General features: G+C 40.3%; 1 protein-coding gene across 1 annotated transcript; it reads right to left on the reverse strand.

Annotated features, from left to right (window-relative positions):
• Nucleotides 1–10,843: 10,843 nt before the first annotated feature.
• Nucleotides 10,844–24,215, reverse strand: TENT5B (terminal nucleotidyltransferase 5B). The gene is made up of 2 exons (XM_063312607.1): nt 23,683–24,215; nt 10,844–13,136 (listed from the first exon to the last, which is right to left on the reverse strand). Exons 1-2 carry the CDS (start codon nt 23,896–23,898, stop codon nt 12,117–12,119), a joined length of 1,236 nt encoding a protein of 411 aa, XP_063168677.1. The 5' UTR covers nt 23,899–24,215; the 3' UTR covers nt 10,844–12,116.
• Between the last annotated feature and the right edge of the window lie 1,758 nt (nt 24,216–25,973).

Genomic DNA, 25,973 nt, shown 5'->3' on the forward strand with positions numbered 1-25,973 from the left:
ACACTACCAAAAGAAATTTGAAAGTCATTCTCAAGCACTCTGGAAATATGAGAGAAAGACAGAAGCTTCTTCCTTAGGGAAAGAAAAAAATTGAGAAATTACAAGGAAGTTTTCAATACTAGCTGTTGAGTAGGAAACAGGTTATTCTCTCCTGTCCTGTTTGTGGTCTTCTGATGGACATCTAGCTAGCACCTGTGGAAGGAGGATACTAGACTGAATATGCCTTTGAATCTTATCCTTTTCCCCTTGTCATCCAGATGTTAGTTAATAACTTTTCATTAGCTACCTTTCTACAGTTAACCTACCACTCAAACTCTTGGGAAAATAAATGCATGTGTACACTTAATCCATTTTTATGACACCTCCTATATCTACAACATCTGAAAGCTGTTTATGTAGGGTTCAATTTAAAATAAAACATTACCCTCAACATGTGATTAAATGCACCTTTAACTATATATTTCTGAGCATATTTCATCATAAAATGCACATTACTAAATATATTTAATCTCAGAATGAGGATTTGAAATATTTTATTATTTTATGTTCTTTTAGTTGGCCACTATATTACAAGATTCAGAGAGGTCCAACTTCTAAAAGATATACTTTGAACTGCATATAACTTTGGGCAGTGTGGACCAGCTCAGTTGGTATTGGAATTTAGAGTGTTGAAATTCTCTCAACCATGCCTAAGCACTCTGCCTTAAGTAATAGTTGGTTTACTTAAAATTAAGTAAGGTACAGCATAGGTAAGGGAAATATGTAAATGCTTCTCATGGGTTTAGAACTGGTATCTTATTTCAGATCACCACACAAAATTAACTATATTTTAGTCATGCCGGCCACATGACCACGGAAGTGTCTATGGACAAATGCCGGCTCTTCGGCTTTGAAACGGAGATAAGCACCACCCCCTAGAGTCAGACACGACTGGACTTAATGTCAAGGGAAACCTTTACCTTTACTATCACCCTTCTTTAACCACATAAAGGGGAAACTCCTTCTTTCAGCTTCTGGTAACTGCTCTTATTTCAAATATTCAATTGAGTTGCATAGTTATTCTCTACCCGAACATTGAAAAAATGTCAGCCGGTCATTTTAGGCCATAAAGAAACACTTTGGCCAACAACAGATAAAACAGCTTAAACATGAGGCATCAGTATCTCAAAGGCATTGTGGAAAACTAAGATGATGGCTTCAGACCTACCAATTTTTTTCAGAGGGGTCCAGGACAAGGAGTCAGCAGAGGGGCTTCCAAAGTTTTAAAACTCCAATTAGCTATTCAAAGAGCCATATGTTGGTATGGGTCTCTCTAAACTTTGTTGAAACCTGGCCTAAACGATACTGCTGGGTCACCAAAATGTTTTAAATAACCACTCAGACAGATAAAATATCAGATGCACACTCTTCTTTTTTCAGGATTAGGTCAGTTTCATCTTTAAATGTTGTGAATGGCAACTGTTAACAAGATGTTTGGCCCTCAGATTTCAACATATTATGCTGTGAAACCACTTTAAGATCTAAAGATAATTTCTGTTCATGTTGTTTTTAAAACAAATCTGGTTTAATCTCACCAAAATAGAGAATTAGTTGTCAGGGGAAAGAATTCATGTTCTTGAAAATTTCAGAATCCAACTGCACATGTCATTAATGTGCAGCTTTAAAAAAAATCTGTTTGCTGTATCTATGGGTAATAATTATCAGAACTACAGAAGAGTGAATTCAACTTCCTTTTCTAAAATTGATATTTGAAACCCACCACTACTGCTTATGAAAAAAACAAATTAAAACATGAAACAAATGAAGTGTATGTCCAAGTACTATTCTTTTAGGAAGCAACATCAGAGCATTCTGGGATCTATAAGCATCTTCTGTGTTGATGGCCACACATGTGCCATGTGTTATACTCCAAAAAGGAGTAGATGGGATCAGAACAAAAAATTGATTTTATCTATTTTTCCTCTACTGTCATGTTAAAAACAACAATTTGGTAACCACTTCTGGAGGCCTCTGGAGGATGTAATCAAGGCTTCCTAGGACCTCAGGGTATGCATATCTGCTCTATGACACATGATTATGACATTATCGTGAGATTTGAGTAGCTGCCATAAAATTAGATTGTTAGCCTGAGAGCAGGGATTTTCTTCTTTTGTCTAATTACTGTAAGCCCCTCTGGGATCCAGAGCAGAAATTAGAATGCTTTCAATAAACAAACATGGTTTTGCAGGGACCACACAGGGCGTAGCTGCAGATGAACAAAGTACTTGAAAGTTACTGAGGAAAACCCTTTGCAGAATTCTTAATTATATCCTTTGCAAATTTCTAGACTAGTAATTCATGAGTTTTTTTTCCCCAGCATGAACCATTGGTCACTGTTGATATGGAAAAACTGGCTCATCTTGTATTCCAGTGATTTAAAAAAAAAGTTGGGAAGCGGATGGCAAAGGCATGTTAACATTCTGTCCAGCTGTTAATGAATTTAGTTAGCATTCATTGCAGACTGGTAGTTATATGAATCATCCCCAGCCTTACAGAGTGAGTACCTAATTGCACCTTTGTAGGGTGATGAGGTAAAGGAAGTAATGAGATATTGCTAACTCCACTGCCTTGTATTCTGGGGAAGAAGAGATAGGTGTGTTCTTACCAATGACTTCTCCCTTGCATTAAGAAGCCAAATGTAGGGCATGCAATAAACACCTCCTGGAATGCACTGAAGCTGCTTGTCTTTGCTTTGAAGGCAGGGTGACACTGTTGCTGTTGAAACTCCCTTTTGATAAGTGGTGAAGATAAGTAGCGTAAACATGTACGGGTGGCAGCATGGGGGCAAGGATCAGTGCCTGAGAAGGGAACTGGGGACAAATGGACAGAGGTATTTCAGAGGCACCATTGAGGATGGATTGATTCATGGGGGATGGCTTACCAAGGGCTTGTGCAGGAAGAAAAGATAGCCATGTCTGGGTAGACTATGCAGGTCTGACCACCACTCTCTTTTATGGACTCCATCATTTACTCTCATCCTCTATGCAGAACAGAGATGAGCAACCCACAGGCCCCACAACAATCCATTTGTGTCTTCCAGAATCCACCCACCTACCCACTACAGTGGTGGGGGCTCAACTGCAGCTCTATTGCTTTTTAATTTGGAGGAATTGGGAAGATTTAAGAGGCAAAACTGGTGTCTTAAACCTTGTAAAAGCATAAACACCCTTCTCCCCCACCCCACTTTAAAACTATGAATCCCATGAAATTGGGCTGATGTTTCTCATGGGTCAGTTTGGTAAAGTTGTCTTTTAAAGTAGTAGAATGTCTAGGTCCCCTTCTTGCTCCAGATATTGTAATGGGTTCAAGTGGCTGGGGTGTTGCATTTGACCCCTTTGGGATCAAGACTACACCACTCTTTTGAATGACATGTTGGTTAGGAGAAAAACTTCATTTCATTTCAACGTTCAGTAATAGTCCTATTATCACTAGAGCTCAGGTATTAAAAAAATTTCTCTATCATATTAAAATAGATCACATCCAAGACATTGGGGGCCTTATGAACCACCAGAATCATGGGTTATAGAGCCATATAACGTAGTTTTGATATTGCTGCACCTAAATCTACCCATCACATTTTAAATCCTTTTAATTCTCCCTTAAAACTCCTCTTGGGAAGCAAACAACTGACTAACATTAATATGAAAATAAAGTCATTTCAGCAAATGAGGAAAGCAAAGAATGAGATTTTTATTGGCTTGTCAGCTGGAACTATTTGACCTAGACAAGCCTGTTTGCGTTACAAGGAAACCACATGGGCATCCCGCAAAGTCTAGGTGGGCCCTGACATCCTATCCAAGTTTTAAAATTTCCAAATGAGCCCTCTGTGGCTTTAAACAAATCTAATCAAAACAAGCAGCTGAATGACACATCAGGAGAAGGACAACAGAGTTGGGCTGGGCATTTGAGTTGCCTGTCCTTGGGACTCCCCCTTTCTGCTCCTGTTTGTTCAATAGATGGAAAGGATTGTAGGGGGAGACGGTTCCTGTTCTGCATCGTAGAGATCCTACCCTGAATTATTTTGTTATTTTCATGCTATGATGTTCCTTGAAGCCCTTACTCCCACTGAGCCTAAGTTCCCAGCTTTCCGTATCACATTGTCAAAGAACGCGGGTTCTCCAGCATAGGAGTAAAATGCCCACTTTCTCCAATAAAAATGTCTTCATTTCCAGACATTCCCTTTTTATAGTTCTCTCTTTAGCTAATTTTAATGATTAAAACATGCAGTACTACCGTTGTCAAGATCATTAAAACTATAAATAAATGACAGCTAACTGGGGCCACTGCAAGTCCAGTTTTCTTCTAAACTCCAACCTCTCTCCCCAAAGCACAACCATATGAGTACTAACTAGCAAAATATTTAATTTTGGCTCCAAACTTCTGAGACCTCTGCAATCCTGAATGTACAGTACTGTATGGATTCTTGCTTAGGCTGTTTGACATCTGGATCTGGCTGGTAAAAAGTATGTTCCATGGGGGCAAAAAATCGTTCAACCCTGAAACCTGTCCAATCTGTCCTGGCTCAATTTTTAATTATTTCAGAGACAACTAAGTTATTTAATTAATTAATTTATATAGCTGCCATCTCAGACCAGTGACTCTTAACAATAATCCCCCATAACAGTAACTTGTTGAGTCTTTTCCACAGCCATTTTCTTCTGTACATCATCATGCTCAATACTATTGGCTCAGCTGCTCTATCATCATCACTGAAAACAATCATGGTGGTTCTTTGAAATACTCTGATGTCACTCATGAGCTGCTCTTTACTTTAGACACCACTAACCGAACAGGACAGGGAAACCTGAGGATTGGTGGGCAGTAACTTGGGACTCACATGAGAGGTTGGCATGGTCAGAACTGGTGGAAGGCCTGGCTTCCTCTGCCTATTCTTTCACACAGAAATACACACAAACACCTTTTCTTCTGGCCAACTGAGTCTCAGACCTGTTCTCCCACACCCATTCTTTTACACAGTGAATAAGGAGGCATAAAATAGACTTGGAATGATCCTATTCTGGGCATCTGTTTTCCACTGGATCGGTACTGAGATCAGTTCAGGTCTGTTCCTCATTTGTTTGTAGTAATAGCTGCAGTGGGAATGGAGTTGTGGACTGCAACTATTAACTGCACGGCACTGTGTGACTCTCCCATCTTTGGCATATTCTAGAACCCACCAGTGTTCCCATGTAAAGTTGATACTCATCCATGTCAATGTTCACTGAATGTAAATGATAACTTCAGAGCACGGACATCAAGAATGATGCTGCCAGAAAGTGCCATATGATGTTTGTTGCTCATACAGTGGCATTGGCATGGCTTAGAGAACAGGCTAGATCAGTGTAAATAAACAGTTACACATGTTTATCATTCCAGGAAAAAGTACATTCTAAAAACATATTAACAGTTTCTACTGCAGCATAAACCAGGTCCAAGTCCAAGTCGGGAGATTAGAGGGACCCCTCATTTACTACATTGTTTGGTGGCCCTTAAGTATCAACCTTTCAACAATCCTCTATTGTAGGCTTAGCTGAGAGCCATACACTGTCACAAGGTCATCAGCACTCTTTCCATAGCAACCCAATTGCCTTAGGGAGGGACATAAATCCATAGCATAAAGCCATTAACTATTTTCTAGATCAGATGCTGTGAATTTCCATTTGAAAGAATGCAACCTGAGTTCAGACTGGACTCTGGAAACCAGCCACTGGATGCCAAGTGGTTATGTTAAACCTGTGAGCATGCTTGTTCCCTCACTGATGCCTTCATTATCCTACAGGATAATCAATTTTCATTCACAGGGATTATTAGCACATTTCACTCCTTGCAAGCTGCAAAAAGGCACCACTATTAGGGTCCACTGAAACGCTGCCTGTTTCACAGTGCTGATACTAGTCACAATCTATTTAGTTGAGATCGTTTTGCTTGTCCTCAGTGTTTTATCCATTTGAGGCATTCTGGCTGGAAAGACAGTGGCTATCAATGAAAGCTTATTTGGCTTCCTCACAGTGCTAGGGAGCACGTTTACAACTGTCCCCTGGACAGAAATACAGAATACAAATGAAATAGCCAGAACCAAAGCTTTATAGGAAACACAAAATGAAGATGCTAGACAATGCTTTTCTGCAGAGTTCTTATGAAAACTATAGAAAGAAACAAGGAAACCTCCTCTTGAAATTTAGAGAGGCACCCTCAGGGATGCAAGGCCACCGAAAGGTTCCTCTAATTTGGCACTGGCTTGATACGCTAGATAAACCTGATCTGCAAAGGCAGGATGCAGCAGTAGAGCAGTAGAATAGATGGTGTCAGTGCCAACTGCAGGAGGAGGGAATCATGTTTTCAGCTATTTCCAATACAGCTGCACCAGAAGGTTGTTCTGCATTTGTAACCATTCTTAATTCACTGATGGAAAAGAAATTGTATTCCAACTTTTTAGTGAATCCCTCCATGATTTCATGCAGTTCTTGCATTTACATCAGCTATGACATGACCTAGAAATGTGTGGGTCAGTGTCTTTCATCATACAATCCTCTCTCCAGCAATCTGCAGATTCTGTAACTGCAAACTCCTAAGCATTGAGAAGTCCTTCAAGGTTTTTCTCCAGACCAGCAAATTAGGTGAGGCTGCAATATCCAAGAGATTTGGAACAAAAAACAAACAATCAGCACCCTCCACCACCTCCTGATAACCTCAAAAACACCATCAAAAGAAATTCTAAAGTAGCTTGAGAATAAGGTAAATGATTAAGTAGAAGCTCTTTGGGGTGGGGGGTGGGGGTGGGGGGAGGGAGAAAACTATTGATAAACAGGAAGGTTGTTTTTTTTTAGCACAGTATTATCAAAGAACTCCCAAAGATAGGAAAACATGCATATAGGATGCAGGACAAGAAGGCAATTCAGTTTTGGTGGTAAAATTGATTCTCTCTCGTCTTGTTCCTTCTCTGCATGGTGTTCAGCAAAATGAATGGCTTCAGATCAGATAATACCATACAGTTCTTACCTTGCAAATACATGCCTTTTGAGACAATTGGTTTCCTCTCCTCTACTTCAGACTTAAATGATTTGCAAAATAATTAGAGCTCTTCTTCTTACACATTAACAACCAATGCTTAACAATACTGCTATCCAATATTCAACACAGCTTCCTGCAACATGTGCACTGAGGGAAGCTGATCTGAATAGCACCTGAGTTCTATTCCTCAACACTTTTTTGGCAGAAAAAACCTGCCCCATCAAAAATGAGCTCATGCACAGGGTTTAGCAATGGCTGCTTCCTTCTTCTGAGTTTTTAAATAAATACCCTTCAATTCATATACCTTGCATGGAAACAAGTCATGCTGGAGTAACTTGGATGGGGAGAGCCAACTTCGCAAACATGACAGAACACATATATGGGCTGGTTCACAGAACACACACAGTTATAGAATCATAAAGTTGGAAGGGGCAAGCATCCAAATTAAATTCTTAGCCACCCAGCCTCTGCCTGAACAGATATTTTGCTTAATTTTGGCTCAGCATATTGGGCAGGCCTACTCCACCCATTGTGATTTATCTTGTGAACTGCAGTTAAGTAAACCATGGCTCACTGATAGACAAACTAGGGCATAATCTATGCAAGGTATAGCTATAGTAAATAGGCTTCATGCCAGAAACTATAGCATCCCAAGCAATTCATCAAACTCCTGAACCCAAAACAAACCTAAGCACGCACAACTAAAAACACTATTTGATTTGTTCAATTGCTATCCCACCTACAATCTTCTAAATACAGCGGTATTACATTTGGGCAAGAGTGTTTAATTTTTGATTGCTAAAGTACTATCATAACCATAAAGTTATGTTGCAAAAGCGGTGTCCCCCCAGAGGGTCAGACATGACTCGGTGCTTGCACAGGGGACCTTTCACCTTTCACACAAAGTTACTATTAAACCAGTACTGGAATTCAGAGCACTCTTCCAATTTGTTACACTCAGATTAAAAACTCCCCTAACCATGTGCTGAGCATGTGTACACATTTCATGCATCTGAAGCCTACTGGACTGGAGCTTTTGAGGTTTTTATTGTCTGTAGCCTTCCTTCATTTTGATACCAGCTTTTCTATTTGTTCAAGAATGACAGATCAACTTTTGAGAAAATAGATTTTTATTAGGTTTTTTTAAGAGATCAAACACTCAAAACATTGAAAGCCCCTTTCAGACCACAACTAGTGTTTTCCACAAGCATCCTTTTGTTTAGGAGTGATCTGCTCCAACAATAGAAAAAGCCAACCACATCAGGTGGTTTATGCTGCTCTGGTCAGTTTCAGAGACAACCGCCAACTGCAGGATTAGGACCAAAGAGTTTGTGCTATTGGAATGGCATAAGAGGTAAAAGCTTGGTAGAAACCCCCAACCTAAGTCATATTATGTTTAAAGACCAAATTAATTTCACAATGGAAAGCTATACTGAGTACTGTTCTGAGCATAGCAGGTAAGCCAAGGATGAAGAGCTACTGAAAGAGGATAGAGATAAATCAGAACCAGGCTAGACCACCAGACATCTTCTAGTAGCTTTAGGTATCAACTCTCACTTATCCACATAGTCAATGGCAAATGGTTTTTGGAACGGCAGTCTAAAGTATCTGGAAGACACACAGAGCCAGGCTACACAGATCTAGCTCCAGATATTATTAGAGTGTCCAGGAACTCTTCTGCCTGCCCCTTGCAAGTATCATTAAGAATAATGTGGCAATTCACAGGCCATGTTAAGATATAGCTCTCTATCTATATACATCGGATACTTGGAAGTACAGTATCTCAAATCTCAGTTAATTGAACATTCTCCTGTTACTCCAGAAGCAGAGCATACTAAGCAGCTAAAACAGCCACTGATTAAACAGAGGCCTGGAAGTGTAGGCAATGCATAAATCCCATGCACCTATGAGTCTCTTCCTTGCTCTTTCCATCTACGAGTTTTCAAAGAGAATTTAAATTATGTACTGAAATACTATTGTATTAGAACGATGTGAATCACTTTGCATCTTGGCAGAAATGTGACTATTTTGTAGTAATGTTCCCTATACCTTTTTTCTTTAGGCACCTCAGAGCAGCAGCCCCCTGCCTCGGATAGTACCACAAATGAACTGGGTCAAGGATCATCCAGTCATTAACAGAAGATACAAGCAAAAAACTTAAGAGGGCATCAGGCTACAGTAAAACTCTAATGTGGTGTTCCTTATTTCTTTTCGCCTACTCTGCAAAAGCCAGTTATGCATTTAGCAGGAGAAAGAGGACAGCAGTTTGGAAGCCACCTATGGTCCTGAAGCCTTTTAATTTGGAGGGCCTAAAACAGCCTTTTCCAGCATACTGTTATCTAGATGGTCTAGACAATCCCTCCTTGGATATTCAGCCCTCTTGGCCAAGTGCTGGGAACTGTAGTCCAGTTTAACTAGAGTGTACAGATTGGGGAAGGCTAACCTAGATCAATTTTGAGGCAGAACAGAGAATTGAGGGTTAGAAACTAAAACCATGATACCTTTGTGCGATTAAGTAAAGTAAATCCAACAGAGTTCAATACATTGTATTTATTTATGGTGACAGATTCTAAAGAATCCAGCAAGTTCTTACGTCAGGCTTATTGCATGACAGATTTGATAGCTGCAGAACACATTCAAACACAAGTGCCATTCAAAGTGTCAAATTCTTCAAATCTTTAGGATATTCTCATGCAAAGAAAACAGCAGTATCACAGCAGATATATCTGATGCAGCCTCTACTTGTATTTTATCACACATCCCCATACCACAAAAAGTGCTTTTAAAAAAAATCCAGCAAGCCCTTGGTTATATGGGAGAGCTTTTTCCCTGCAAACACAGCATTGACTTTTAAAAAGGGGCAATTTTTACTGTTTAAATTTTCACTCATAATTTTAGCCAAAAATATTGCTGCCAGCCAGCTGTGCTGTTTTAGTGCAAACCCAGTTCTCTCCTTCTAAATATGGATCATCAAATGGCTGTCAAAGGAGACAGTCTAGAAAAGTAAAGCCTTCCTTCAAGTAGCAGAGAAAAGCTCAGGCTAGCCCCCTTAATCATCAGGCACTACAGCCACATTCATGGCAGAATATGGAAGACTTCATCAGAACAGAGAGGAGAGATCACCAAAAGCCATCTATATATTCAAGAACACTGTATTTACACAGCATTGGACTTAACAGAAATGAGCAGTTCCTCTTAGCCGGTATGACCTGTAAAAATATCAAAGTGGGTGAAGTTGGAGTAGCTTTTTGCCAGTTAGGCAGCAGGTCTTAAATAACTGCCATATCATCTCAGCTCTATCTCTCAGGAAGAGGCAGAATGTTATCTAGACACAATCCAAGTATGATTATTTTATTTCATTTTTTCTTTAGTCTACTCCAACATGGTACAGTTTTATTGCAGAGAAAACAGATTAGTAAATAAGTCAACCTTCATGGATACACCACGGAGCATTTTGGTGTATCCCTTACAGAGCAGGCATGTCCAAAAGTCAAAGTATCTGCTGCCTCAGCTTCCTAAAAAGCATAAACTAATCCAAACTGATATGTTGTATAATTGCTTTGTAATCCAAAAAATATACAGGAAGGACTATTGTGCTGGGTAAATAATTACTTCAAAGCCTAATTTTACAAGACATCAACAACTTCTTGGGCACAGTTCTCCACAGCTCTCTCCACCTTCTACTGTAGCAAGTGCAACATATGAGGAATTTTCTCCACGTCAATGTTTTATTAGCAAAAGGCAGGCAAGGGGCCTGTGCAAATCAGATCTGATCCAAGCTGTTTTTTAAAAAAAAAATCAGATTTGAACTGTCAATCCAAATGTATGAATTGGGTTAATTCAATTCAAAAGCTCAATTCAAACAAAAGTTATCTAAATTGGATCACTTCATCTGATTCTATGCATCAAACCTAGTCTTCAATTTGATGACTTTATTCAATACATCATTGATACTTTGTCAAATTAAGACTATGAAGTTTTGCACAGCCCTAGCAAGCACTATTAAAATGTTTTCTTAATCTAACATGGAGTCAAGCAGGTGGTCACAGTCACCCAACAGGAAGAGAAGCACAGTTCTCAAGATATTATAGTGGGCTATTCTTAGACAGAAAGCTGGGGGCTCCTGGGCCAAGGCCTAACTTTAGCTCTCTCTGTTAACAAGAACAAAGGGCTATGCCTGTGCCTTTTTATGTTTTTAGTCCAGCTCATTTTTACTCTATTGACAGCTCTGGAGGCCATTAGGCCTGGGAACTACTGCTGCTCCCATGTATTGATTGGCATAGCGAAATACTGATCTATAGACTTTCCTTAAGAGGAATTAACATATAAGGGTTTTGGCACTGCACATAAGTTGAATAACAACTCAGGATAGTTTCTATTTCCTCTTGTAGTCTTCACAATGAGGGCATACAATCCATCTCGTTCTTCTATCATTATGAATTGAACCCCATTAAGTTTCCCATCCTAGCTCTGCTCCAACTGTTAATCAGTGCTGCTGGTCCATCAGACAACAAGCCATGATGCAGTGGTTGCTCTGGAAAGCCTCTGCCCACTTCAGTTCCCTTGACAGAAATAATGTGTGATCCTAAAACCAAAAATTCATGGCAAACATCCATAACTCAGTTGTCAATATGGATTTCTGCCACTACAAAAAAAAAATTACAGTATTTCCTTTTGGTTGCAGGCACTTGTATAGAATTTCTTTGGTCCCTTAAAAGGAATTAACCACTCTGAAATATGTTCAGAAAAAAAGAGTCTGCCCAGCCCTTAATGCTTCTTGCACTAAAAAAGAAAAAAGAAAAAAAATCAGCTTGCATTCAAGGTAGTGCAGCTCTGCTTTTAACCTAATCCTTTTCACCCACCTTACACATTAACTCAAGCATTTTCTTCCTGTAAACATCTTGGGTAACTAGACATATCACTGCACAACTTCCCACAATTAAGCAGACTAAGTTCCAATGTAGGAGCAAGATACTCAGAGCAAGAGACCTATTTTTTTTTCCTTTTCTTCTGAACACACAGCCTCCGCTCCTTGAGAAGACAAAGACTGGAGCTTTTTTCAGTATTCAGTTGCAGGGGAGCCAAGTTGGGTAGGAGTGACTGCAAGGCAGAAGAGGTTGCATGTGGGTTACATAGTAGTTGACGTTTATTTCACTGATGTATGGTGCTGGCTGATAATAACAAGTCACATTTGTGACAGTTGGAATTATGTTCCGCTCAGCCAGGACCCTCAGGGCCAGCATGGCAATGAGGTTCAGCGTCTGTCGTCTTTCATGTCCCATCAGGCACACTGTACTCTCATTTACCACTCTGTGTAAGGTCATCAGGCAATCATACCTTTTGCTTTCCATCCCTACAAAGTGACTTTGGAGGTAAGACTCCAGCTTTCGTTGCTGCTCCCCAATGTCAGGAAAGTCTATAAAAAACCTGGAACACATGTACCTCTGCAGGGCTTTCATGTCAACTTCTGATTTAGGTTTAAATCCCCTCACAAGGAGGTTGCAGTACTTCAGAAGCCCACCGCCTCTGATTTCCTCTGGATTCCTAGTAGCTATGATTCGGTTCCTCAGATGATCAATCGCCTCCTCAAAGTCCCCATACATACTCTCCCCAGTGACAGTAGGGTGGAAGTTTGCAGACATTGGGTTCTCTGAGCACTCTCCAAAGAGCAATAGTGAGTCTAATATTATCTGGAAAGAATCAACGCTGAACTCAAACTGCCTCCGGAGAGAGTCTACAAACTTGAGTTCCACATTCTTCCCACTGTTGTTTGACAGTGATATAAGGCTCCAGCGGTCAGTTTCATTGCACACTTTCACCAACTTCTGTACATAGGCCTCCTTCAGAGTCATGGGAGTGATCTTATCTTTGTTTACTCCTTCTGGGAGGAAATCCAGGAGACAATCCATCACTACATCTTTTACCAGCTGGAAAATATCCTCGCTTTTCAGATCAACACCAAAAATGAGATCCAGATCTTTATACCCCAGACCGCTGTCCTGATGTAACACATGGCTAGCTGCTGAGCCATTCAACCTCACATTGTGGACAGTGATGCCCTGCTTTTCTAGACGACTACGGACCACCTGCAATGCAAGAAGAGGCAAATTGGTATGAGTTAACAGTGCATTAATGGTGTGGAAAGCAGTTTCAATGGGGAATGTAACAGATCACAGGCTAGGAAATTTGAAATATGTGAATATGTCTTTAGTATCTTTACAGTAAATAAAGAAAATCAAGCCAAAAAGCAGAGTTATAAAAACCAAATGCAAGATATTCCTGTGAGCCCAGTTGAATGAAATGCCTGGAAATGATTAATCAAATCTAGTATTGTATAGGTGTTTGTACAGTTTCCTTATGGGAAAAACAGCAGCCCAGGCCAAGATATTTTAAATAGGAATAGTATAGGAGAAAAGGGTTAACAACCAACCATACTAATAACCTGCAGATCATCTTATTACTGAATATTTGGCATGACATCTAGACTGACCTTGAGTAGATTTCAGGTTTTGGTCCTTATTTCATTATGCATAGTTATAGATGAAAAGATCTTCCATATATTTTGTTGCTTTTCTACCTTAAGGTGGCATCCGCCCTGACAGGTTCAAAAGAAATAGTTGGGCCTCCTCCTATCACTTTTACTCTCAAGTCAGGAAGTCTCCTAGATCTTTCTTGTAGTACAAAATGGCAGATATAAATTTGAGGTTGTAGATTGCAATATGAAACAAGCTTGATGTTAGCTAAAAAACTGTGGTGCGTGATATTACGGATTGCCAAGGCTTAAGGACAAAGAGTCTGCTGTAAACAACTGTACAGTTTTAAAGACCTTGTGCAAAAGTTAAGTTCAACTAACATGCAGCTGCAAATTTGTTCAAATTTAAATGCAACTGAAGCTGAACAAAAGGAATTATTATACAGAGTTGAGGTCAAAACCCCAGACTTTTAGTACTCTTCCAAAATCAGTTACCATCGCTTCAGTAGATGTTCACAAAAAAATGAGATATTTAGATGGTTGTACTAAAGGAGAATTTGATACACATAAGCGTCCCCTTAGTCATCAGGACTAAGTCAGGCCACAACATCAGAGGCAGGCTTGAGACAGGGACACTTATAATGAAAGCACATATTATACCCAGTTAGGAAAAAGCATGTAAGATACAGAATTTCAGACCACCAAATCCCAGAGCATGAGGATCTTATTCTACAAAAAAAATTAGGCAAAGAAGTCACAAGGTTTCTGGTAAGGGTGGACGTTTTAATGGCATTTAAGAATGTGAATGAATATCAAGTTACCGTTTTTATTCTTAATATGATACGCCTTTAGCACCTGTAGTATCTGAAGAGAAACCAGATTATATAGCAAATATACAAGTTTAACAGAAACTGGTTTAAATGTCCTCATGAAGTTTTCTTTCTTTCTTTTTTGCCTGTTTCACAGCTAGCACACAGTTGCAAGCCGGATAATTTAATATTGGAGGAATAAAACTTACAAAAGGCGGCTGTTTGCCCAGAATACTAATCAATTTATACAGCTACAGTGTACTATTGCCCACCTTGCAGACTAGGCACATCAAATATTCCTTGCCTCTTTTGGTCTAGAGGCAAGACATATCAGGCATTAGAACACTGACTGCCTTTTTAGGTTACATGCTCAAGACTGGCAAACACTGTATTTAGCACTGACTAATATTTTCTGGTCAGAGTCAATCATCTCTGTTTACAGTGAATTGCTGTATGCCATTTAGTGATTTTATGGTTTTAGAAGTATAAGAAGAATAGTCCTCATTTCCCTTTAAGAACACTTGTCCATTTGTACGCTAGAGCAGCATTGATCTGCAAAGTTGTAAGGTTTTTTGTAATAGGACAACATGAAGTAAGACACCCAATTAATTGAACAGATTTTATGGAATGCATGAGGTCCTTATTAGTTTTTCTAATATTGCTGAAGCAGTCAAGTGTGTGTGCACATAAATAGTTATGAATTACTCTAGCTAAATCAGAATGGAGATCCTGGCTAATTTGCAGGTGTTCTTATGTAGTATAATTGAGTAACTAAAGTAGAATGAAACCAAGCCAACATGCTTTTACAAAAACAACCCCCTTCCTATTACTTTTACATATATTACTTTGAAGCAGATTCACTTCATTAAGAAACTCACTAAAAAATGTGTTTTTCTATTAGAATATTCAAATCTCACTGGTTAATAGGGACACTTCCAGAAGTTCCCTGATCTAGGAAATTCTTTGAACTGCATTGCAGAATCTATTTCAGTTGTACAGGGTGATCAAGCAGGCTATTAAAAAAAAATGTCAGGAGGGCACAGAGTTCTTCACATTTGCATCCAGGGACTGAAGGAGAAAATGAACTATATTCTTCCTTCTGTATTTAAAAAAACCACCTTGATGCCTTGAGTGCTGCTGTTGCTATAGTCATTTGTTGTCAGTGCTATAACTTTATATACCAGTGTATAATCTCTTCAAAGTATCAAATTCAAACTAGGTTTAAAAGAGCAAAATTCCTAACCAGCACATATACAAAGGTTGTAGCATAGTTTATTTGGGCAGTGCTGTTGGAAAATTGGAATCAGCTAAAAATCTCAGTCCAATCTGAGTGTCACGTGTTCAACATCTTACCTTCTAAAACCTCTTCATCAGCATCAATGCTATCTCTCCAACTACTGTCCTACACCCTACAAAATTCAATTAATCACCAGCCAAACCCATATCCCACATGCTCCTGCTTGTCCTCTGAAATACCTTCATGCCAAGTCAGCATTTTTCCATGCTTTGCCAGCCAAGCCTTTTACACTGGCTGTTACATGTTCCATATCACTCCCATCCTAGTCATTGCTATATTCAACTATTTTAGCCCAATGTGCCACTTCTATATTCTTCATAATTCCAATGCCGATGGTATAATTCAGGAAAAAAAATAGCAGAAGCTGCTCAAACATCAATTGCTGCTAGCTAGCCTTTACCTATCAAAAGTATTGCTTCATAATCTAAAGATAGTTCACCAGGTAATTTAAGATGGAATGGCAGGGATGGGACAACACCCAGTGCTTGAGTAAGACTGACTACTGTTTAGTCAGTCAAACACAGGGCTAAATTTCTGCAAAGAATATGCCATTCTTATTTAATTTTTGCTTTAAGAAGTTTCAAGTTTTATGGCTGCACATGCTTGGTAGTTACCAAAGTATAGGCTTAGGTAATCTGTAAGGATGTACAAAATTAAACAATCTAGAAACAAAATACTCCAAAGAACTCTGGAATGTTTTATTTTCCTCCATACCATGCCAAACCTCCTCCTGGATAGAACACCACGCTCAAGGGAAAGATTTAGCCTGGTTCGGTGGTGCAGAGACTTTTTTGTTTCTCGATTGACCATTTTTTGAGATCTCTTATTAGCTTGAATTCTGTGTTTAGAGAGTAGAGAAATCGTGGTATACTAGAACTACTTCATAGCCATTGTGACTCTCCCCTTCAGAATTTCAGGTTCTGCAATGCCAATGTCTGATTAATGATTGAAGCAAGTTTAAAACTAGCATGAAAACACCAATATGTCTTTATTTATTGCAGCCCTATCTCATTTTCCCTCCAGGAGCTCAAGGCAGCACACAGCACTTCCTTCTGCCATTTTTTCTCAAAACTACAACTAGGTGAGATAGACTAGACTAAGGTAGAATGACTGTTGTAACGTCCGCTAATAACTTGCCATGGCTAAAGACTGATTTAAACGTAGATATATTTTTCATGTACAAGGCTTATTTTTATATACATTTTACAGTTGAAGTACATGATTCAAATTACAGAACTGGAAAATCTCTGTATGAAAGAACTACTCCAATTTAGAGTTCTGCAATACATTTGGTACAGAGTGTGTAATTTTCATATCATACATTATGTGAGTGCAAATATGCACTTCCCATGGAAGCACTTCAGCTCCTGGCAACTGCTACAGTGAAAGGCAGCAAGTTTCGTTCAATGTTTTGAGAAAATAGAACCCAATGTGCCTTGTTACATCTGAGTCACTGCAGAGGAATGAAGCCACCTCCCATGTAAAATGAATATGCAAGCAGCTTTTTGGCATAACATTAGTGCCTACTAAGCACACTGTTGCTACTTTATAGACAAATCCTTAGTAATTTGTGGCTGTGATGACAGAGCCGAATAGGCTATTTAAGGGCAAATGGACTGTACTGGAAATAGTCAGTCCAGCTTCTCACTGGACAGAGATAATAAGCATCAGGTATAAATTTGTGCCTGAGATTTTAGTGCACCCACTTACTCAAAGACATCTACTTCCAATGAAGTATAACAAGAGTATTCAAAGTCACGTATATGTTAATAAACATGGATTTGTGTTACGTCACAGTGATGTAATCTCTAGGTAAAGTAGTATCATATGCAAGACCATGTGGTTTAATGGTTAGAATGCTGGAACACAATTAAAGAATCTTGAAGTTCAAACCATGTAACCACAAAGCTTGTTGAATAAAAATTGGGCTAGCTACGTTCTCTTAATCTAACTTCCCTCATAAATTCTTAGATTTCAAAGAGTTAAGTATGAGAACTCTGATTTCTGGTGAAATAATGGGAAAGTGCAAAACAGAAATCTAATGTTAAGTAACAGAAGAAAAAACTAATGTAGCCATCCTTAATATTTATACAGAGCCCTACATTTAATGCAATTGAATTTAATACAGTTCAAAAGAGAGCCAGTTTGGTGTAGGCATCAGGTTGGAAACTGGGAGATGGTGAGTTCTAATCCTGCCTGAGACACAAAGCCAGCTGGGTGACCTAGGGCCAGTCACTTTCTCTCAGCCTTAGGAAGAAGGCAAACCACTTCTGAAAAACTTTGCCTAGAAAACTGCAGGGACTGTCCAGGCAGTCAGAATCAGACACAATTGAATGGATAAAAAAAAACATGGCTCCTAGTTCTTTAACCTGGGAGCAAGCATCAAGGTTATAAATGGTTGGGTGCTCTAAAAGTCAGTGCAAAGGTTCAAACTGAACTGTGATCAAGCAAGCAGTAATCTGCTCCAGGCTTAGCTACAGCTTAGCTAATTATACTGCTCTATACAACTACATTAGAGACATCCTGTTCTAATAACAACATTAAAGATCCATCCTATCCTCAGCAGTGACATTTCCAATTTTACTTTTCCAAAAAAGTTCAAGCCAATGAATGAAGTCCAAGCAAGGGAATGAAACTATGAGGAAGTTGCTTTGTACCTGTTACGCTTGTAAATTAATGTTTTTCATTAACTCAGGAGGGACTGAAAACGAACAGAAAGCTGGTGTATGCTAAAAATGTTAAAAAAGGAGACATCAGCTGATGTGCAAGTGGACACAGACGCAAATCTAAAACAAGTTGGCTGCCATATTATTTCCCATTTATCATTAAAAGACAAAGAGCTGTCAATATAACTGAGCACTACCTTCATTATTATTTTTCCTATGTGATCATCTGCCATCCATCTCCCATCCCAGCTTTAGTCTCTTCCCATGTATCATTAGGGATATTCTGTAATATTTTTTTATCTGCAATTTAAGCAGACCACAGCGATGTAACTGATATATAAACCTATGATATTCAGCCAGTGGCTTTGGGAAAGCAAGCATTAACCTAGGCTAAATTAATTGACATGACGATTGTGATAGTCCATCAAAGTGGACTATACAGTAGATTCTGTAGACCAGCCTTTCCCTACCTGGAACTTGTTGAAGTTGAAGTCTGCACATCTGGAAGGTGCTCAGATTGAGGAAGTCTGCTACAGTGTCTCTTCTTCTCTAACATAAATAGCTCTGGATGTGTACTATTACCCAGGTTTTTCCTACTTCTTAATCCCAGACATTCTTTTTCTGTTTTCCTGGCATCACAGGTTTACTGGCCAAAGGCTCATTATTAAAGAACCAACATTTAGAAAGATGTAAATACTTTTACCAAATTCCCTATACAAGATTCTTAGTGTTTTACCTAAACATATTGTATAGTCACATATGCCAGTCATTAATGACTAGAAAACCTTTCACCAATTTTTTTTTTTTTGTTGTATACTGAAACTAACATTTGTATCTAACTAGAGAATCTAAACCCTAATGGCACACAGCCAAGGTCAAAAGACCAGATACCACTTCAGCAGATTTTTCTGCTAGCAGATTTCAAGCTCTAAATAAGCAGACTGCAGGATACCAACTGAGGGGCCAACCACCATGCAAGTTACTCAGGTCACAGTACAACATTCAACTTTAACTAGTTTCATCAAATGTATTAGTAATGGACTCCAAGAGAGCTGATTTGTTTACCGTGATATTTTACATTTGTGCCTCCCTGTCCCATGTGATCTTTTTTTTTTTAAAAAAAAGTAATTTAATTTAAAAAAATAAGCTGATATGCTCAAATCAGTTTGAATCACCCCATCATTTTTTTCTATTGCAACAAATGAATTGGGGTCCCACATGTGCTCAAGCAGCTTTCTTAAAAATAAACATGGACAGCTGCAGCACAGGGCTACCTATGAGGAAAAGGACAAAGATGAGTAAGGTTAGTATGAAGCAGGAAGAATTTAGTTAGTATTCTGGTTAATTGATTCTTTGTAACTGGTTATATCCCATATGGCAGCCATTTTGCAAAAGGGCCAACAAGTTCTCATTACTGGGGACTTGTTTTACTCAGATCCCACAAAAATCCAAATATGCCTTTCAGCATTATTTTCTTCTTTTGAAAACACAGCTGGTAGGGATTTCCATCTTCCAACACAGCTGCAGCACTAGCTTTCCCACATGAATTAGCAAAGTACTGAGCTCTTTGGAACGGAAAGGTGACCTGAAAGAGCTGACTGCAAGAAAAGCAAGGTACGCATCTCCCCAAGGTCTGTGAAGCCCCTCCAAAAAGGTGAGAAGCTTCTGAACAGCTGATCTGTAGTGACAACTGGAAAAGAAAAGCTTAGGCCACCCTTTCTATGGGCACAGTTGATTGGTAGGAATTTAACTCTGACTGCATTCCTGGTTTTATACACCCCACAAGAAAGCCCTGTACTACTTCCAAGAGCAGACATTTGCCTTTTTTTTTATGAGTAAAAAGTTTGCCAACATAGCATAAACCAACTGCAACTTTTTTTTAAATTTGGGATTGTTGCAGCCAAATGTGAGAACGCACTGTTCCCTTTCACTTTTGCTGAAAGGGAGGGAACGGCTCTGTGGAACTGTAGTGGGGAATCTAGTACAATCCTCACCCATGTCTAGCTGGCTGTAGGAACACAATGGCTCAGGCATGCTACAGAGTAGCTGTATTCACACATTCTAAAACATAAATCATAGTTAACAAGCAGTAGTTATGCAATGTAAACCAAAAGATGATCACATAATACAGCTTAACCAATGGCCAGGCTCACACAACATAACAAGATACGGTTTGATTTTGGCTTAGACACTGTTGCTTGTTACTAATGGATTAGCATGTCTATGAGCTCCACCAGTGTAAATGGGAGCACTCATCAGATCATGTCAAAAGGCCACAGATACGTTAAAGAAATGTACTATGCAACTCTTTACTGTACACAAAACTAAACCAGAGTTTACAACCAGAGTGGCTATGGTAAAAATAAAAATAAAATCATATTATGCCTTAGCACACAGCTTGAATCAGGGCTCCATATTAGGCTATAATAAAAAAAATGCTTTTCCTGGAAAAAAATCTGTGTGGTTAAGAATCAACACTAATTTGATGGTACATAATCTATCCATCAATCTTTTGGCATAGCACATTATATGAACTTTGGTTCATTAACTATGGATTATGATTTAGAATGATGTACAAACTCAGACACTCACAGGCTTCAACATGAATCCTACTTTATGGGAGACTGAAAGCAAGTCTTTTTCCAAAAGAGAGACACCCTTGGCAGATATCAGGAACTTACACCACCTAGATTCCTCCCTCTAAAGGCCATCAAGAATTTTATCTGTAGTTTAGAACTGGCACACAGCCAACAGGGGAAGCTGCAGCCTACCAACTATTGCTGAACCACAGCTTTCAGCAGCCCTAATCAACATAGCCAATGCTAAGAGATACACTGAGTTGCTTAGCATCATATACTTCCCTCATAGCATTTCTCCAAATTCAATCCAGTTTAGAGATTAAAGATTCCTAGATACTAATAGGGCTGAACCAAAGGTTGGCAACTTAATATCCTCAAAATGTTCTGAATTTAAGCTATCAGCCCTAGCCAACACAGACAATGCCAAGGGACTGTGGGAGTTCAAAGCACATGTAGGCCCTAGATTATCTATACCTGAGTTAACTCTGAGCCACTTATGAATGGCTGGGAACCAAGGAGCTGAGGGGTCCATTTTCCAAAATGCTCAGTCCTCTATGTACTCCATTCACACTACTGTTTGCAAGCCCAAGGCTTCATCTCAGAGTTCTCATTGCATTTGGACACCAATTATTGGAACCTGCATATATTTAACTCCACCCATTTTAAATACTGTACAGCTCTTTTTAGGTCAGGACTGTCTTCTAAATAGGGCACATAAACACAGCATACAGTCATCTCTACCTCTTAAAGTGAATGAAAACTCTGAAGAGCTTATTAGATCATTCCTATATACCCCCAAATGTACTATACAATACAAATGTTTTTTTCCAGTCAGACACCTCCCAAACTATTTGCAGTCATATATTTATCTGTCCTTTTTCCTTTTTTGTCTTTCTTTGAGCTTCTTCTGTTATCAGGGGCTGCAGCCCTACTGCTCCTATAGTCTAGCAAGTTCCTCACAAACACCCCAGTCTGTCCCAAATGTCTGATGGCCTAGTTAGTCTATGTAGGAAAAACATTACCTGGCAGCTAATTATCTTAATGTCACTGATATGAACCAATGCTTTTCTTTGGTGCTCTAATGCACTGAAAAGCCTTGTGGCATCTTAAAGGTCTACAGACTTATGGCATAAACTGTCTTCACATATTACAACATGACCTAAGGAGATAGCATAGAACCCTGTTTTGTTACAGAAGACCTAACATGATTGCCCCTCAGGAAGATGTCCCAAAGCATCCCTCCCTCCAAATCCCACTTTTGCTTGGGGTTGCAACCTTTTTCACTCCATACTACCACTAGATCAGCCACCCAGCTGGCAGTTTTCTTATCCTAATATTTCACAGAGCACCATCCTTTCCCTTGTAAGATAATGCTTAAAATACTCAATTAATAGTTTAACTTTTATCTGCACCATTTCAAGAACCTGAAACTGCAGTTCAGAAAAGGGGATCACTCTGGTATAGCATAACTGCAAACTAAGCCTGTTATTTGGAAGCACTGGATCACCTCATTGGATTGTTGCTAAATACAACATGCTTAATCTGGTTACTGACTTAACCCATTTTCTGGATTTCCACAGTACAGTAAACCAGAAATTAATCCAACAATTTGGATGCACACAGTATTTCAAGCTAGAAATAATTTTAAAAATCAACTACACTGCAAATGCAGCAACTGACTGACCTGGATAAGCATATAATATGAATAGTTACTGAGCATTAAAGTATACTCTGCCAGTTCCAGATAATCTACATAGTTAACCTACAACTGAGCTATTAGTTCAGAAAAAACATTGCATCTAAATTTACCAATAGGAGATCAAAGTTCATAGGAATGACAATGTGGAGTTAATGCTAACTTAATTAATAGGGCATTATAGGAAGCTTTATCCAGACCATTAAAAACTTTTTACTCTAAGAATTTACAATAAAAAGGTCAAATTTTATGGGGTGGGTGGGTGGGTGGTGGCCAAAATCTGCTTTCAGCTGATGCTCAGGGCTCATTTACTTTATTTTTAACCTTTCACTACAGAGTTCCCTGGATTAAAGATTTAAAAAGATTAAAGAAATTAAAAGAATAGAAATATCTGGTACAGAGTGGAACACATTAAAATAATGTTTGCCCAAAATTGGGAGAGATCAACCAACACGGACATAAACATACATCCGGTCTGACACTAACTCTGGAGTCTGGTTAATATCCTAAAGCAACTAATAATTCCATATAAACTCAATGACAAGTATACTCAGTTGGTGAGGCTGAGACTCGCAGGAAGCTCCCAGGGGATACCACCCCCTCAATATAACGGGTCTTACCTCCAAGTAAAAACCATTTAACACCATCTATGAGATTTGACTCTCCACGTCCTCTCTGGGCGAGAGGAAAGCTTCGGGACTTTTAACCCAAGTAACCAGGAGCTCGGCACACTACCAGCGCGACCTTAAGCCCTCCCAGCCCCATAATAAAGGCGGTACTCTTCCTCCGCTAAAATAATACGTGTAGCGCCTTATCGAGCTGTATATTCTGATGGCCATTTACTTCCCTCTGTAGACTGAAACAAACGATTCATTTTAGGAAGCCCTGGTATCCACATTCCGAACTATTGACACATTTGCCACCGGCTTAGCCTCCCCGCTGATCCGACACCCCGGCCCCGCGGGCCACCGAACGGGGCTCCCCCCGTGTCAGATAACCCGAAGAGCAGGCTGGACCCTGAGGTAACCCCCGAAATCTTCCCACCCGGGACTCGTGGCAGGAACCCGGGATCGCAAGCGTGGGCCGCCCGCCGCCCGGGGCTCCCTCACGCACCTGCACGATCCTGCGGGGCCGCACCGACAAGGTGGGGAAGTTGCCGCGGCCGTGGATGGGGACGGCCTCCTCCAGGATGTGGTCCAGCCGCTGCACCTGCTCCCAGCTGAGGACGCTGAAGCGGCCATCCCCGTCGGTCGGCGTGGTCGACGGCGCTTTCCCCGAGCTCGCGGCGGCCGTCCCCGCCGTCCCCGCCCCCGTCTCGGTCGCGCGCATCGTGAGGGCTCTTCCCGAGGGAGAGAAGAAAGGGAGGGGTGGGGGGAAGCAGAGGCGCCGGAGAAAGGCGACACACACAGACACGAAAATGAAATAAAAACGGGCTGAGTCGCTGAGCGAACCAAGCTGGTTTACCCAAAAAGCAGAGGAAAATTCCAGAAGGAGAAGAAAGGGCGGGAAAAAAACACACACACACCCGAGGAAAAAAGTCGGTCTGAGGGACCGGAGGGGGCGGGGAAAGGGAAGGCGTAACCTCGGCGCGTGCAAGAGCCAAGTCCCTTCCTTCCACCCGTCCCCTCCTCTCTCCTCGCCCGCAACGCTTGAGCACTGCGGGGACCTCAGCCCCAGCATTGCTTTATATACTACGACGGCGTGGCGACGCGATTGGCTTGGGTTGGAGAACCAATCTTGGACAAGCTTTAGAAGTTCGGGGAGATCCCATTGGGTGCGAAAGGAGGGCGGGGTGAGGGGTTCGCGACGGCGACCCGCCCCTTTGATTATTAGACTGGGGATGGGCGGGGAGGAGGGGGTGGAGTTGGAATGAGGGAGAGATGATAGGTGGTGGCATTTGTCCGCTCGGACGTCAAAGGGAATCCTGCCTGTGATTGGCTACCAGGGAGAAGGCCGGATTTGGAGACTATCGAACACAGCCTTGCCGGAAAGGAAAGGCAATTTTGGCTCTTGTCCGCTGTGCTGGAACTGATGAGGCGTTAGATGTCCATCTAATATATCTTTATGTATGTGTAAGGCTTCATTTGCATGTAAAAGAAGGGAGTGGAGCAATGCTGGACATATGCTCAGCGGAACTCTTGTCTTCGATTGTGAGAATTCAGAGCCGAATCCTGGTTCAATCAAGTATTGAAAATGCAATATGGGATGGAAAATAAGCCATGATTCTGAGTCAGATTGGTTTTTGAGCGGATTGGATGAGAGAAAATATATTGGTGAGGCACGGATAATTTTCCTGGAAGTTTGTGTAGGGTATTATTGTAAATAGAAAGAAAAAAGAACTGGATATGCAAATTAAAGATGTATGGATATAGAAAATGAAATGTGATTGAATGCTGCAGCTCATCTTACAGCTAGAGTTGTGCTGGTGAGCCTGTAAGAGAAAAATTGCAACGTAATTGTGATTTCTTAGATCAATTCCGATAAATTGAAACAATAGTAATAATTCCATATCTTTTTTAGTATTGGACACAGTCCAGGTTAGAGTTAGTCATAGTTGCACTGGTTAATTTCAGTAGATTTAAACTTGTCAAACTGTGCTGACTTGTGTCTGTTGGCCTGAATATGGTATTCAACCTTGCTATTTATTGAACAACTTACCTGAAATATTGATTGTGCATTGTTGTGGTCTTGATATATCTTAAGGAGCTTTTAATTTAAGGAGTTAGCTTTAAAAAAATGAAACTGAACATGTGGTTAAGGTTTAACACCTGCATGAAGCTGTGGATGTGGTCATCTGTTGGCATAGGATTAAATACCATCAGTATGCTGATGATACTAATTTGTACTTCTCTGTCCCTGGCTGGCCAAGCAATGCCATCTTGGAGGCTGTGTAGGCCTGGATGGGGAAGAACATTTAGCAAGATGGAGCAGCTGGGCCCCCCATAATCCAGATCTGGGGATTTTCTATCTTTAAGGCTGGGTGAGGCTGTACTCCCCCACTCAGAGCCTCTGCACAATCTGGAGGTCCACCTGGACTTGGACCTCTTACTTGAGGAGTAGGAGGCAGTACATGGCTCCATCTTGTGTGCCAATTGCATCTATTTCTGGATCAGGAGGGCCTGCTCATAGTCACTCACATCTTGGTTATCTTCCATTTGGATTCTGCAGTGTGCTGTACTTGGGGTTGCCTTTGAAGACCATCCAGAAGCTGCAACTGGTCCAGTGGCATAGGTAGTAATGGGCAGACATCAGAACACCTATGTTACACCACTATTCCAGAAGCTGCACTGGCTCCGGGTAGACTTCCAGGTGCAAGTCAAGGTACTGTTTATCACTTAGAAAGCCCTGCACGGCACAGGGCTGGATTATTTGTGAGACCGCCTATCTTTGCTCCATTCCATTAG

This window comes from Candoia aspera, chromosome 10, assembly GCF_035149785.1.
Source record: "Candoia aspera isolate rCanAsp1 chromosome 10, rCanAsp1.hap2, whole genome shotgun sequence".
Lineage (NCBI taxonomy): Eukaryota > Metazoa > Chordata > Lepidosauria > Squamata > Boidae > Candoia > Candoia aspera.

Excerpts from the sequence above, each read along its gene's own strand:
- TENT5B (XM_063312607.1), bottom strand. The coding sequence starts at position 23,898 with ATGCGCGCGACCGAGACGGGGGCGGGGACGGCGGGGACGGCCGCCGCG. Across the intron at positions 13,137-23,682 it reads GGCCCCGCAGGATCGTGCAG|GTGGTCCGTAGTCGTCTAGA; the intron begins GTGCGTGAGGGA and ends CTTGCATTGCAG.